The sequence below is a fragment of the Nerophis ophidion genome, linkage group LG26 (genome assembly GCF_033978795.1).
Source record: "Nerophis ophidion isolate RoL-2023_Sa linkage group LG26, RoL_Noph_v1.0, whole genome shotgun sequence".
Classification (NCBI taxonomy): domain Eukaryota; kingdom Metazoa; phylum Chordata; class Actinopteri; order Syngnathiformes; family Syngnathidae; genus Nerophis; species Nerophis ophidion.
The window spans coordinates 22726012-22741367 of NC_084636.1; the positions used below are offsets into that span (position 1 = coordinate 22726012).

The 15356-nt window shown below is 40.3% G+C and overlaps 1 protein-coding gene across 1 annotated transcript; it reads left to right on the forward strand.

The window, feature by feature from the left end:
- Window positions 1-2181: 2181 nt before the first annotated feature.
- On the forward strand, window positions 2182-11525 carry LOC133543482 (serine protease 57-like). Its single transcript, XM_061888070.1, has 5 exons — window positions 2182-2327; window positions 2439-2592; window positions 5809-5938; window positions 9020-9280; window positions 11059-11525. Exons 1-5 carry the CDS (start codon window positions 2288-2290, stop codon window positions 11233-11235), a joined length of 762 nt encoding a protein of 253 aa, XP_061744054.1. The 5' UTR covers window positions 2182-2287; the 3' UTR covers window positions 11236-11525.
- The last annotated feature ends 3831 nt before the right edge of the window (window positions 11526-15356 follow it).

Consider the following 15356-nt stretch of genomic DNA (forward strand, 5'->3'; position numbering starts at 1 on the left):
TTTCGCTTTGCATAGTAGAGCTTTAACTTGCACTTACAGATGTAACGACAAACTGTATTCAGTGACAGTGGTGTTCTGAAGTGTTCCTGAGCCCATGTGTTGATATCGTTTAGAGATTGATGTCGGTTTTTGATAAAGTGCCATCTGAGGGATCGAAGGTCACGGTCATCAATGTTGGTTTCCGGCCATGCCGCTTAGGTGGAGTGATTTCTCCAGATTCCCTGAAACTTTTGATGATATTATGGACCGTAGATGTTGAAATCCTGAAATTTCTTGCAATTGCACTTTGAGAAACGTTGTTTTTAAACGGTTTGACTATTTGCTCACGCAGTTGTGGACAAAGGGGTGTACCTCGCCCCGTCCTTTCTTGTGAAAGACTGAGCATTTTTTGGGAAGCTGTTTTTATACCCAATCATGGCACCCACCTGTTCCCAATTAGCCTGCACACCTGTGGGATGTTCCAAATAATTGTTTGAAGAGCATTCCTCAATTTTATCAGTATTTATTGCCACCTTTCCCAACTTCTTTGTCACGTGTGGCTGGCATCAAATTCTAAAGTTAATGATTATTTGCAAAAAAATATCAAATACTTTGTCTTTGTAGCATATTCAACTGAATATGGGTTGAAAATTATTTGCAAATCATTGTATTCCGTTTAAATTGACATCCAACACAATTTCCCAACTCATATGGAAACGGGGTTTGTGTATAAATAATGAATCGGGACACCCCTCATTTCAACATTGGTAATTGCCAAAATTAAGTTATACTGTGTAAAACAAATAAAAAATACAGTAGACCGATAATGTAGAGCAGGGGTGCCCATTACGTCGATCGCGAGCTACCAGTTGACCGCGGGGGGTGTGTCAGTCGATCTCCAGCCAGGCTTTTAAAAAAAATAGACCTAAAAATTAGTGATCATCAATCTTCACCAAGACGTCACTTAAATGACATTCACGGTACCGGAGGGTCCTGTGAGATGACGCTGGCTGCTGCAAGATCATTATTATGAAAATATGACCGAGAGGAAGGCGAGAAACACTTTTTATTTCAACACACTCTTGCGCCGTACCTTCCGTCAAAACTCTAAAGGCCGATTGCACATTTCCTATCTTCACAATAAAAGCCCTGCTTCATGCTGCCTGCGCTAACTAAATACAGAGTCTCGGAAAACTGGCATGCACAAGCGATCCCTCAGAAAGCTGGTGTGCACATCACTTGTGCACGCCAGCTTTCCGAGACTCTTATTTTGTTAGCGCAGGCAGCATGAAGCAGGGCTTTTATTGTGAAGATAGGAAATGTGCAGTCGGCCTTTAGAGTTTTGACAGAAGGGACGGCGCGAAAGTCTGTTGAAATAAAAAGTGTTTCTCGCCTTCCTCTCTGTCATTTTTTCATAATAATGAACTGGCAGCAGCCAGCGTCATCTCACAAGACCCTCGGCTGCCGTGAATGTCAATCAAGCAAGCTACGGAATTTGCCGCCAATGTTTTTCTTGTAAAGTGTATGGAAGCTGGATGAATTAGATGCCAAAAACCAACCACTTTCATGTGGTATTGTACAGAAAGGACAACTTTTTTTCTCCTCCATTTGAAAATGTGGGCGTTATCATCATTACTGTCTGATTCCAATCAATGCAAGTCATCAGAATCAGGTAATACACCAACTTATATTCTTGTCTTTGTGAAAGAAAGACATCTATATGTGTTACACATGCTTGTATTATCATTAAACACATTTAACTTGTTTACAAAAATGTCTCTTTCATAAATAAATAAATATAAATGATATGTATAAATGAGGTAGATCCCCTCGAGTTGGTCAATTGAAAAGTAGCTCGCCTGCAGAAAAAGTGTGGGCACCCCTGATGTAGAGGAAATATAAATATTTACGTAGCATTTTTGGTTTGTAATGTTTGTAACGGACTTGTTCAAGGGATGACATTGCTTATTGTCCTAAGCGCCCAGACCCTTTCGTAGATGTGGCTGTGAGTTACATGTCCTGTTCAATGATTACCCTAACCCTAACCCATACTGTTTCTTTTTTTTTTTTTACCATAACTGGCAGCGGCACTAGAAAGTATACCAAAACCAAATCACCTAAGGACAATTTTTAGAGGTTCCAATGCAGCTAATTGTGTCAACCGGCTGTGTTTTGTCATTCAAAAATGTTGCAAAACCTTCAACAGCATGTTGGTAAATGCACTGAAGCAACAACCACAAAGTTAATGCAAATACCCCCCCCCTCAAAATAATAGGAGGAAGAGTCAAAGCTAACTGTGCATTTGACAATGCGGGCGATCACCCTGCTGCTCTTCTTTGTCCTAAATGGTGAGTTTCGATTGACTTAACTCAAATATTACCTCTGTTAGCTCACAACCCTTGGATAAATAAAGTGTTATGAAATAGTAGTTTTATGTGTTGTTTTTTTGCATGTTTAAGGTGCTGATGGCACTCACATTGTGGGGGGCAGGGATGCTCCTTCACACTCGCGCCCCTACATGGCCTCGCTGCAAGTTCAAGGTCAGCACGTCTGTGGCGGGTTGCTAGTCAGAGAAGACTTTGTCCTCACGGCAGCGCACTGCAGGCTACGTCGGTAAGGATTCAACCGACAATCCACACCAAAAAAAAAAAAACACAAAAAAATAAAATACACTTAAAAACTGATGCAGTTGTACAGTATTACTTTAAATGATGAAGCAAAATATGAATGAAAGGAGGTTATTTCGGTCATATAGTCCAGTGGTTCTCAAATAGGGGTACGCGTACCCCTGGGGGTATTTGAAGGTATGCCAAGGGGTAGGTGAGATTTTTTTTTTTAAATATTTAAAAAAATAGCAACAATTCAAAACTCCTTTATAAATATATTTATTGAATAATATTTCAACAAAATATGAATGTAAGTTCATAAACTGTAAAAAGAAATGCAACAATGCAATATTCAGTGTTGACAGCTAGATTATTTTGTAGACATGTTCCATAAATATTGGTGTTGAAGATGTATTTTTTTGTGAAGAAATTAAGTTCATGAATCCAGATGGATCTCTATTACAATCCCCAAAGAGGGCACTTTAAGTTGAAGATTACTTCTATGTGTAGAAATCTTCATTTATAAGTGAATCACTTGTTTATTTCCCAACAAGTTTTTAATTTTTTTTATATCTTTTTTTCAAAATATTTCAAGAAAGACCACTACAAATGAGCAATATTTTGCACTGTTAAACAATTTAATAAATCAGAAACTCATGACATAGTGCTGTATTTTACTTCTTTATCTCTTTTTTTTCGTCAACCAAAAATGCTTTGCTCTGATTAACACATTACCGTAAAATATCAAATAATATTATTTAGCTCATTCACGTAAGAGACTAGACCAGGGGTCGGGCACCTTTTTGGCTGAGAGAGCCATGAAGCCAAGTATTTTAAAATGTATTTCCGTAAGAGCCATATAACATTGTTGGTAACACTGAACACAACTAAAAACGTTAGTTTTTAAGTAAGACCAACATTTCTAGAGTATAATAGGTCTCTTATTCTTTGTAATTACATTGTTATTCTGAAGCTAACTGTGGAGAGGGCATGGCCTGGGGGCCTGCAGCAAAGCAGGGTGTTGCCATGACCAGCCTCAAATTCCGCGACAGGTGCATAGATGGCCGACCTGGGCCTTGTTATCTAATCACCTGCCACTCGGTTATAAGCAGCAGCCAGGAGGTGAGACGCGGTTGGGGCTGGAGCCAGAGTGAGGACGAAAGTGAAAAAGACAATTGCCTGAAAGCAACTGACTTATTTAAAATTAAAACAATATTGTAACCCTAAAACAGGCTCTCATGTCGGTGCTGGGTGGTCTGAAGAACCCCCAGGAGGACAAGCCCCACGCTAACCAAAAATAATTACTTTTTACTATTAACGCAACTTCTTGAACATAAAAAAGCATGAGAATGTTTTATATTTTAAATGTTATTTTTAACACTGTGATTACAAGTGGAATTATTCATTACTTATCGTGTTAAGCAATGTCAGCTCAGATTTATCTAAGAGCCAGATGCAGTCATCAAAAGAGCCACATCTGGCTCTAGAGCCATAGGTTCCCTACCCCTTTACTAGACGTCTAAGATTTAATGGGATTTAGCAATTAGGAGTGACAGATTATTTGGTGAACGTATAGCATGTTGTATATGTTATAGTTATTTGAATGACTCTTACCATAATATGCTACGTTAACATACCAGGCACCTTCTCAGTTGGTTATTTATGCGTCATATAACGTACACTTATTCAGCCTGTTGTTAACTATTCTTTATTAATTGCCTTTCAAATGTCTATTCTTGGTGTTGGGTTTTATCAAATAAATTTCCCCCAAAAATTCGATTTATACTCCAGTGCGATTTATACAGGGTTTCTGCAGGTTTCAGCAAGTCAAATTTAAGACTTTTTAATACCACCTTGAATGAAATTTAAGACCGAAAAAAATAATAAAAAATCTATAAATATAAGCGCTGGTTGGGGATCCCACTGTACTACAACCTCAATGACAATCAGTCAAGTTTACTTTTTGTATGTTTATTAATAAACAAACTGATAAGCACCACTCTGCCAAACAGCTTATCAAAAATCTTGAGAGATCCAAAAACTTTGACATCCAAAACAAACAAACCAACACCAACGCCAGTAAAAACATAACAACCGAGGTGAGGGTAGAAATAAATTACATTTCATTAACACATACCAAGTCCCGTGGACTTGGTCGAAGAGCAGGTTTTGGATGTGAGGTGCTAATCTGTGTCTCGTAATATATGCTGTTCTATCCTTTCCGCAGGAAACTGTATTAGCAACCTGATAATCAGGAAACATCACACAAAAAAGATCGCCAATCCCGTCATTTGAGGTGTAGGATTGATATTTCACCACAGTGTGCAAGATCCATAACACTTCGGATTTTAATGTTGCTGTCCCGTCGAAGATTAGAGTCAGGTCAGTGCTGATAGCGGCAGTTGTTGCTGGACCAACGCAGAACTGAGAGATGCCCGGTGTTTGTTTCTGGCTCTCTGCCGCGATTTTATGCTTACCGCACTGCATGTGCGATTCGACCGCTGTAATTCCCATGGTGCCAAGTTTGAAATCCCTGTTACAAAGTATGCACCTGGCCTCCTCGGGAATGGCAACGGGCTTAAGCCAGCTTTTAAACCGGCTGTCCTCCAGCCAACGCTCGCAAAACTTGCATTTCCCCATGCTGACTGAAAGGCGGGACGCGAGGAAGAAAGGAAGCAGTCTGCGCACGACCCGACTATGCGCGCGACTGACGCTGAAATCACTCACTTTTACTCAAAGACGTGCCGTAACTTTTACTCAAAGACGTGCCCCGAAAAAAAACAAAAAACTGGCCCGACAATTTAAGACCATTGAGTACTGAATTTAAGACCATCTTAGGAATTTCTAATAAATGTAATACTTTCTAAGGCCTCAATTTTAGACACATGAATTTAAGACTTTATAAGGATCCGCGGATACCCTGTTATATATGTTTTCTTTTTTCTTTATTATGCATTTTCGTCAGGTACGACTTATACTCCCACTGGGTCATTATTGTCACCGATGTCCCACTGGGTGTGAGTTTTCCTTGCCCTTATGAGGGCCTACTGAGGATGTCGTGGTGGTTTGTGCAGCCCTTTGAGACACTAGTGATTTAGGGCTATATAAGTAAACATTGATTGATACTCCGGAGCGACTTATACCCCGAAAAATACGGTATCTCGAATTCCAAGTAAGGCCTCAGTGTCAGCTCTGACTATGTATCAAAAATGTAATTTTCCAGGACTTATACAGTGGTGCTTGGAGTGGACTCCCTGACAAGTGATGAGGCCAACAAACAGGTGTTTACTGCAGCCAGAGACATTCCCCATCCAGACTACGACGGGCATGAAAATGACATCATGCTCCTGAAGGTGAGGACAAAACTCCTCTAATGTCGAACTTTTACCCCAAGAAGAGCCCTATTTACAAATGGAATAGCGGTAATGCCATGCCATTGATATTTACACTGAAGTCCCTATAGATTAGAGTGCAACTTAATTATTTTATTTTGACTGCACATGCTTATTTACCTTAACCGTGGTTACCTAAAAGGAGACGTGTGTTGTTTTAAGGTTAGTGCATACCTGTATGTCAATGCATAGATGAGCCGGGAGACTTTCACTGAAAAATTCATTCCAAAATACAGTACACCATGATGGTAGTTTAGATAAAACATTTACCAAGTTTATATATCAACAGCCCAAGATCATTTTTGCTTCATTTTATCAGTTTAATGGCAGTTTAAGTGATTGACGCTTAACAAAGCTATGAGGTTTATGCTCATAGCTTTCTGGCGCTGTCCGATGGTTCAGGAGTGCAGTTATACCTAAATGTGTCGGCAAGAATGAGATTTTTCATGGAAAAAATATTAATATGATACAGTCTGTTGAAAAGTAGCAGTCATCGTAAGTCAATGGGTAGAAAGAGTTCTGAAAATGAAGTGTTTATATTTCATATGTATATCCTAGTCCAGGAGTGTCTAAGTCATTTTAGTTCAGCGCATGGAGGAAAATCTATTACCAAGTGGGGGTGAATAGTAATATCATGGCATGACAACCTTAAAATAAAGACAATGCCAGTTTGTTTTCTTTGTTTTACTTTGGCCAAAAATTGAACAAGCACATTATGAAACCGTACTAATCACAAATAATCCCCTGGACAAAACACTTCAAGTTTGTTGAAAATTCTGAGGACGTTGGTGAAGTTTCAAAAACACTATAAACTAAGACTTCGTCACAGAGTATCTACAAAGCCTGGACTTTCTGGGATTGAACAAAAAACACAACATGTAAACTCTTCTAGGTATCAAATACCTCCTTTGTCATGTCCACTTATCAATCCAGAGTTAACTCAATAAACCACAAGAAACGGAGGTAAAACCTATTCAAAAGGGTAAGTTTCCCTTTTCTCGTGTTTGACAGAGACATTTTGGGGCAACCAGAGTGCCAAATGATGATGTGTTCAAAGCAGAAGACATAAAACGGCGGTTTTAAGCGTCATGTGAGTCGAAGAGGAGGAGCCACAGTCACCCTTTACTGTGTACCTCTGCTTACCTAACAGAATTGCAATTGTGACATCCAGTGGACACATTTTGAACAGCAGTTTCTTTCATTTAAAAAAAAGACAGCAGCTCATTTTAATACTTGACAAACTCATCACGCGGGCCATAGGTAAGACACCCCTGTCCTAGTCTGAAAACGTTCTGGTCAAAAACACAAAGCAATTTTATCAAAAAAAATTAAACAAAAAAAAATATTTCAGACCGCTAACCCTAAAACAGAACAATCATATCACATAAGGAACACATAATGCCTGCTTTGGGCCCTACGGTTGCACACAAGGGTTAAAAAGAAACCTATTACAAGTGGCAAAAAAAAATCCTGGGTGTTAATGCCACTTCCTAGCTCTTTTGTAGAAAAGGTGCAACAAAAAAAACAAATATGCATTCTTTGACGGTTGTGTAACAGTGGTCCTCCCGCGTAACCCAAGCCTTCACATGCCAGGATCGGATAAAAGTCCACACATCCCTACGGATTGACAGTTAAGTCCAGCAGCGCTACAGCCAATGAGCTGTCAACCTGTTATTTAGTGCAGCCCTTAGTGCGGCGGTCAGCAACCCGCGGTTCTCGAGCCGCATGTGGCTTTTTAGTGGCGCCCCTGGAGCATTTTTAAAAAAGGCTTGAAAATGGAAAAAGATGGGGAAAAATATATATTTTTTGTTTTAGTATGCTTTTTGATTGAGGACAAACATGACACAAACCTTCCCAATTGTTAGAAACCCAACTGATTAATATGTTTGTGTGTATGCTTCACTGATGAGAGTATTTGGTTAACATCGTTTTGTCCTACTGATTTTGAACTCACCATACTGTTGTGGACTGTGATGCAACAGTTGGTTTACATGTAAAATCTTCCACTCCTTCTTTTTTCTCATTTTGTCCACCAAAAGTTTCAAGCTGTGCGTGAGTGCACAAAGGTGTGCTTTGTTGATGTTGTTGACTTGTTGGAGTGCTAATCAGGCATATTTGGTCAGTGCATGACTGCAAGCTAATCAATGCTATCATGCTATTTAGGCCTGCTGTACGTACATATTGCATCATAATGCCTCATTTGTACGTATATTTGAGCTAATTTAGTATCCTTTACTTTTATTCTATTTGTATATAATATAGTTTTGCATGTCTCATGACACATTATCTGTAATATTGGCTGCATTTCAGATAATTGTTTGAGTGCCATGTTGTTCCAGACCACAGCAAACATTACCTAGCTTGCCAAAGATTTTAATAAATCTATTAAAAGAAGACAGCCTGCTGTTAGCCTGTTGGACACACACAACTATACCTTTGGCCATTAAAAGCCAGTAAGTTCCAGGAGTTATCTCATCTTCTGAGCAGCCTCTGATTTACTAATGTCTTCTAATGTTGTAAAAATGTGTAGAATAAATATTATATTTTAACATTTCTGTCAACAAAGATTTGCTTCAGCCTGCGACACATAGTCATTTGATAGTAGGCTGTTATAGCTAATATGGACACTTATGTCACGTTTTGCCTTCATTAGAAGACTTATATACGGCTTTTCATTTTTTGTGGCTCCAGATAGATTTGTTTTTTATATTTTTGGTCCTATATGGCTCTTTGAACGTTTTGGGTTGCCGACCCTTGTGGGGCGTATAGTCTGGCGTCGATGTCATGATGTCACACTTGTTTCTAGAGCAAGTGCGGCGAAAAAGATGACACAAAAGCGAAACACACCGCTAAAGTCAGTCCTTTCATGTTGATAGTACAGAGTCTGAGGAAGGTTTTGCAGCCATTCCTAATTCGACACAGAAATGTCACTGTTATATAATACGCTATTATGTATACACTCATCTCGTTCATCTCTTTCTTTGACATATTGGCTTCTTAAACAGCATTTGCCAAATTGGATCTTTTTTTTTTGCCCCCAAGCTTAATGCCAGCGCCCAACTGACAGAGCAGGTGCAGCTGATCGCTCTGAAAAGAGGCCGAATGGGAAGCACAGACAGGGGCTCATGCATCACGGCCGGCTGGGGCGACATCGGCGACAACAGAACCTTGCCCGACACGCTGCAGGAGGTCAACGTCACCCTGCTGTCTCAGCGGACGTGTCGCAGGCGATGGAGGGGGGTCCCCATCGCCAGGACGATGGTCTGCGGCACAGGGTCGCGAGACATACAAGGCTTCTGCTCGGTAAGATTGCCTCAAAACTGCTTTATTTCAAAAGCGACCAACTAACTTTTCTTATCTATCAGTCCATGTTTTTGTGTATATTGGATCTGTAAAAGTGCCCAAAAATTTAAATATAACCATTGAGGGATGGCAGAAATATTCGTAAATCAATCTTGCCTTCCGTCAAAGTCAATAAGCATCTTTTTTTTTTCTGTATTCTCTTGTTGTGCGGCAGACTGGCTTGTAAATGCACATGCATCCTCCAATGTTGCTGTTTCCAACACAAAGAAGCATACAATTCTAACTTGAATCCAACAGTGGACTCAATATGGAAGCACTAAAAACTACAACATGGAAGACGCAGTCGAAGTGGAGGCACGTCCATCCATCCATCCATTTTCTACCGCTTATTCCCTTTCGGGGTCGCGGGGGGCGCTGGCGCCTATCTCAGCTACAATCGGGCGGAAGGCGGGGTACACCCTGGACAAGTCGCCAACTCATCGCAGGGCCAACACAGATAGACAGACAACACTCACACTCACATTCACACACTAGGGCCAATTTAGTGTTGCCAATCAAGAAAATAAATGTGCATTGTGAAAAAACAGCAGCTTGAAGATGATCTGTAAAACATTGATCCATGCCAAATTTTGACCAAAGAACCAACATTACATGTTATGTAGACCAAATGGAATTGTTTAAAACTAGAAAAATAAATCATTATATGAAAACTTTAAGATGTGTAGTGAAGCCTTTTTGAAAGTAAATAAAAAACGAGCTGTTCCAGAATCAAACTGTAGCCATGATGACTTATCTGTAGAGATGTTTTCTTTGTTTAAGTAACTGACAAATGTAAAAATGAGGGCTGTCAAAGGAACAAACATTTATTGTGAATAATCGCATTTTGTCGGTAGTTAACTCGTGAATAATGGAGGTTAGCGAGGAGTGGGTGAGCAGTGTTATGTTCGTAGACATAAGGAAGATTTTCAATTAAAATCCGCAACTTAACAAGCGACCGTTTGAGCGTCTCTTCTCTTATAAGTTGAGCAAACAATTATTTAAGGACAGGACGTCTGTAATTTTGGGAAACGGTTGCAATAAAGTAATAAAACCATGTGTGATTACCAATTTTTCTCATGTTTGGGGCTAACAAAGTTAATATAAGAACAGCATTAAAAAGTGAAGTTTGCCTAATGGGGTACCATCCATCCATCCATCCATCCAGGGTCACGTGGGGTGTGCTGGAGCCTATCTCAGCTGCATTCGGGCGGAAGGCGGGGTACACCCTGAACAAGTGGCCACCTCATCGCAGGGCCAACACGGATAGACAGACAACATTCACACTAGGGACATTTTTTAGTGTTGCCAATCAACCTATCCCCAGGTGCATGTCTTTAGAGGTGGGAGGAAGCCGGAGTACCCGGAGGGAACCCACGCAGTCACGGGGAGAACATGCAAACTCTGCACAGAAAGATCCCAGGACCTTTGTATTGTGAGGCACATGCACTAACCCCTGTGTCACCGTGCTGCTCTAATGGGGGACCTTTAAAACAAAATGCAAATTAGCACGGTGCAAACAGATGTTACCTCTGCTAATCAGCATTCTTAGGATGAAGAATTTATAAGATGTAAAAATGTCCCTTAATTATAGGAACACAAATTTCAGCCCTTCCAACATAAGTGCCTGGTACTACAATTAAATATTCCCTGGTTGTCATTTATTGGAATACTGTAAAATAGACAAATTCGGCTAAAATACAAACAATCTTTGGTAAAATTGTTCTTGTTCTTATTTTTAGGGTGATTCAGGTGGCCCGCTGGTTTGCGACGGCGAGGCTGCAGGCGTGGTGTCGTTCTCTGGGCGAAGATGCGGCAACCCCAGGACTCCCGATGTCTACACGCGCATATCGTCCTTCACAGACTGGATTTCCAGTGTGTTGAACAGCAATCAAAGAAATGAGGCATCAAATGAATAAAGATGACACATTATTTGTTAGTGCTGAGGTTGTTAAAAACGCATGAGAATCAATGATGTTGACTGGCTTTATGTCTGTTTTTGCTGCATTATGAGGCATCAGGAATGCTTTTGCTCTGGCAGGATTCATTAGGTACGCTAACTTTAGGGTCAGTCTAGTCTGCCTGACATTGTTTAACTTTCCAAAGCTCACACAAAATTGTTTTCAGGTATAACCACACTTGTGAATTTAAAGAAACTTACAACATGAATAGGTTTGAATTACTAAATTAAACTACATTATAAAATTAAGTTTTGTTGTAATTATTTGTTGTGTATTGTTACATTGACCGATTGCTTCCATCCAAGATCAATTGCTTTTTTTTTGTAAATATTGCCTTTTATTCAAATTCCATCCATCCATCCATTTTCTACCGCTTATTCCCTTTCGGGGTCGCGGGGGGCGCTGGCGCCTATCTCAGCTACAATCGGGCGGAAGGCAGTGTACACCCTGGACAAGTAGCCACCTCCTCGCAGGGCCAACACAGATAGACAGACAACATCCACACTCACCTCCACACACTAGGGCCAATTTAGTGTTGCCAATTAACCTATCCCCAGGTGCATGTCTTTGGAAGTGGGAGGAAGCCGGAGTACCCGGAGGGAACCCACGCATTCACGGGGAGGACATGCAAACTCCACACAGAAAGATCCCGAGCCTGGATTTGAACCCAGGACTGCAGAAACTTTGTATTGTGAGGCAGACACACTAACCCCTCTGCCACCTTGAAGCCCTATTCAAATTCCACCAATTACAATTGTTCATCTAACACAGGGGTCGGGAACCTTTTTGGCTGAGAGAGCCAAGAATCCAAATATTTTAAAATGTATTTCCGTAAGAGCAATATCATTTTTTTTCTTCAACACTGAACACAACTAAACGCGTGCATTTTTAAGTAAGACCAACATTACTAGAGTATAATAGGTCTCGTATTCTTTGTAATAACGTTGATATTCTGAAGCTAACTGTGGAGAGGCGTGGCCTGCGGGCCTGCAGCGAAGCGGGGTGTGCCAGGACCGGCCTCGAAATCAGCGACAGGTGCGTAAATGGCCTACCTGGGCCTTGTTATCTAATCACTTGTCGCTCTGTTATTAGCAGCAGCCGGGAGGAGAGACAAAGTTGGAGCTGGAGCCAGCGCGCGAGCGAGAACGAAAGAGAAAAAGACAAGTGCTGGAAAGCAACTGAGAGACTTATTGAAAAATAAAAAAATATCGTAACCCTGAAACAGGCTTTCATTGCGGCGCTTGGTGGTCTGAAAAACCCCCAGGAGGGCAAGCCCTAAAAAAAACAATAATTAATAAATTATGCAATTTCTTGAACAAGTGCGGTAGAAAAAGGATGGATGGATTCAAATGCATGAGCATGTTTAATATTTTGAACGTTATTTTTAACACTTTGATTACAAGTGGAATTTGTCATTATTTATTGTGTTAAGCAGTGTTAGCTCAGATTTATCCGAGAGCCAGATGCAGTCATCAAAAGAGCCACATCTGGCTCTAGAGCCATAGGTTCCCTACCCATGATCCAACACTTAGTATTGAACTATACAAAGTATTTCATTGGTTGGAATCTGCACCTTCACATGATATACTAGTTACTATGGTAATCTAAGTCACAGCAGCTCAGACCAGGCACCAAGCAGTTTGGGTGGAGAGCGTTTCCAGAAATGTGTGAAAGGAGATTTTTACAGCAAAGTTCTAAAGCTTAAGGATATATCAGATTCTAGGTGGGTATATTTTCTACCCTTCTCGTTCATATTTCGCTGTGTTTGTTGCATTTTTGCTGCGTTTTGCTTAAACGTGAAATATGTCGATCAAGAGGGGTTGTGACGTTCATATGTTGTCAATATTCAGTGTTTTATCGTTCATAGTAATATTGTAAATCCCACATTCTTTACTTTCATGAACGTTCTGGGTGTCTCATTCAGTAAAAAAATAGAAAATTCTGTTCTGTTTTTAGCATTCAATCAGACATTATTGTGAGGTTTTGTATTAGTGTTCCTAAGAATAGATATAGCGGCCCCTAGACACATTTTTTTCTCTAAATTTGGCCCCCGAGTCAAAGTAATTGCCCAGGCCTGCTCTATAATTATAATACTACTGCTAGTTATAGTAGTAATAATCAATAATACAAATATATAAGAGCTACACAATTTGTGGTCTTAATTTTCAAAGGAATATAGTTTTCTATAGTTGTTTTTTGTATTTGATAACCCTCTCACCACCAGCCTATCACTACATTATATTAATTATAGAAAAAGAAAAAATTAAATATAAGGATAGGATAGCTCTTTATTGTCATTGCACAAGTACAACGAAACTTTGTTTTCAGCACAAACCTGTTCAAGATTAGACAAACAAACAGTGTAAAGGGTTACAGAACAAGACCGCTGATGGGTCGCCATAAGGCGGGCATAAAAGATGGGAAAAAGGTCAACGCTGGGGAAGGATGAGTAAAAAAAATACAATCCAGACTGGGCTCCTGAAGGGGCCCAGTCTGGAGTGGGAAAAAACCTCCATAACAAAGCACATATACATTTTACAACATACATCTCGAGATATCTTGCAACAGAGGCAAGGTAGTTCAAGGTCATAGTGGTAGGCCGCAGCTCTCAGGCGCTGACCATCCATTCATCACCCCTATGGGATTTGCGTCGAGGGCGTTGGGTTGGGGGGGATGGGGTGTGTATGTGTGGCGTATATTTTTGTGGATGTGTGTAAGCCCGTAGTGTGTCTGTTCCGCGGCCTTGATGTATTGCAGTCGCTAATCGAAAGTCAACAACAACAGGTGTGTCTCCATGAAAGACAAGATTGGGGAAACAAAACATTTCACTGCTCTATCTAAATATTCTTTCTTGAAAAAAAGACTTAAAAAGTTGCAAAAAAGTATTTGAATTTAAAAAGAGTTACAAAAAGAGACAACTGGCATTATATCAACTGGTTTTTTGATTTTGATTGGACGTGTCATTGTGAAAATGCCCATCCATCCATTTTCCTACCGCTTATTCACTCTGGGGTTGCGGGGGGTGCTGGAGCCTATCTCAACTACAATCGGGCGGAAGGCGGTGTACACCCTGGACAAGTCGCCACCTCATCACAGGGCCAACACAGATAGATAGATAGATAGATAGATAGATAGATAGATAGATAGATAGATAGATAGATAGATAGATAGATAGATAGATAGATAGATGGATAGATAGATAGATGGATAGATAGATAGTACTTTATTGATTCCTTCAGGAGAGTTCCTTCAGGAAAATTAAAATTCCAGCAGCAGTGTACAGAGTTGAGATCAATATAAAAATTACAAAAAAAAAAGTAAAAAGTAAATAATGGGGGTTTGAAAGGAAACAAAATAGAGAAATATTACAAAAAGAATAGAAACAATGGGAATAACAATATAACAGTAAAATAAGAATATAACAAGACAAAGTAGGCAGCAGTGACCATGTTATGAAAAACGTATTGCACTGTTAATGTTTTGCATCCCCTGTCATCCTAGTACCCCCCGCCCCTCGTCCCAGATAGGAGTTGTACAGTCTAATGGCGTGTGGGACAAAGGAATTTTTGAGTCTATTAGTCCTGCACTTGGCATGAAGCAGTCTAGAACTGAACAGGCTCCTCTGGCTACTGATAACGCTATGCAGAGGGTGACTGGCATCATCCAGGATGCTTACTAGTTTGTCAACAGTCCTCTTCTCTGCCACCGTCACCAGTGAGTCCAGTTTCATTCCGATTGTAGAACCGGCCCGCCTGATCAGTTTCTCAAGTCTGGAGCTGTCCTTCTTAGATGTACTGCCCCCCCCAGCACACTACCATGTAGAACAGAACACTGGCAACCACAGACTGGTAGTACATCCACAGGAGTTTTCTACAAATATTAAAGGAGTGCAGTCTCCTGAAGAAGTACAGCCTGCTCTGTAGACAGGCTGTACTTCTGTAGACAGATAGACAGACAACATTCACACTCACATCTATCCATACACTATCCATACACTTAGGTAAAACGGAATCAATCCTATTTGGGTCCCATATCAACCTTAAGAAAGTCAGTGACTTCACTATAAAAGTGGGTGACAT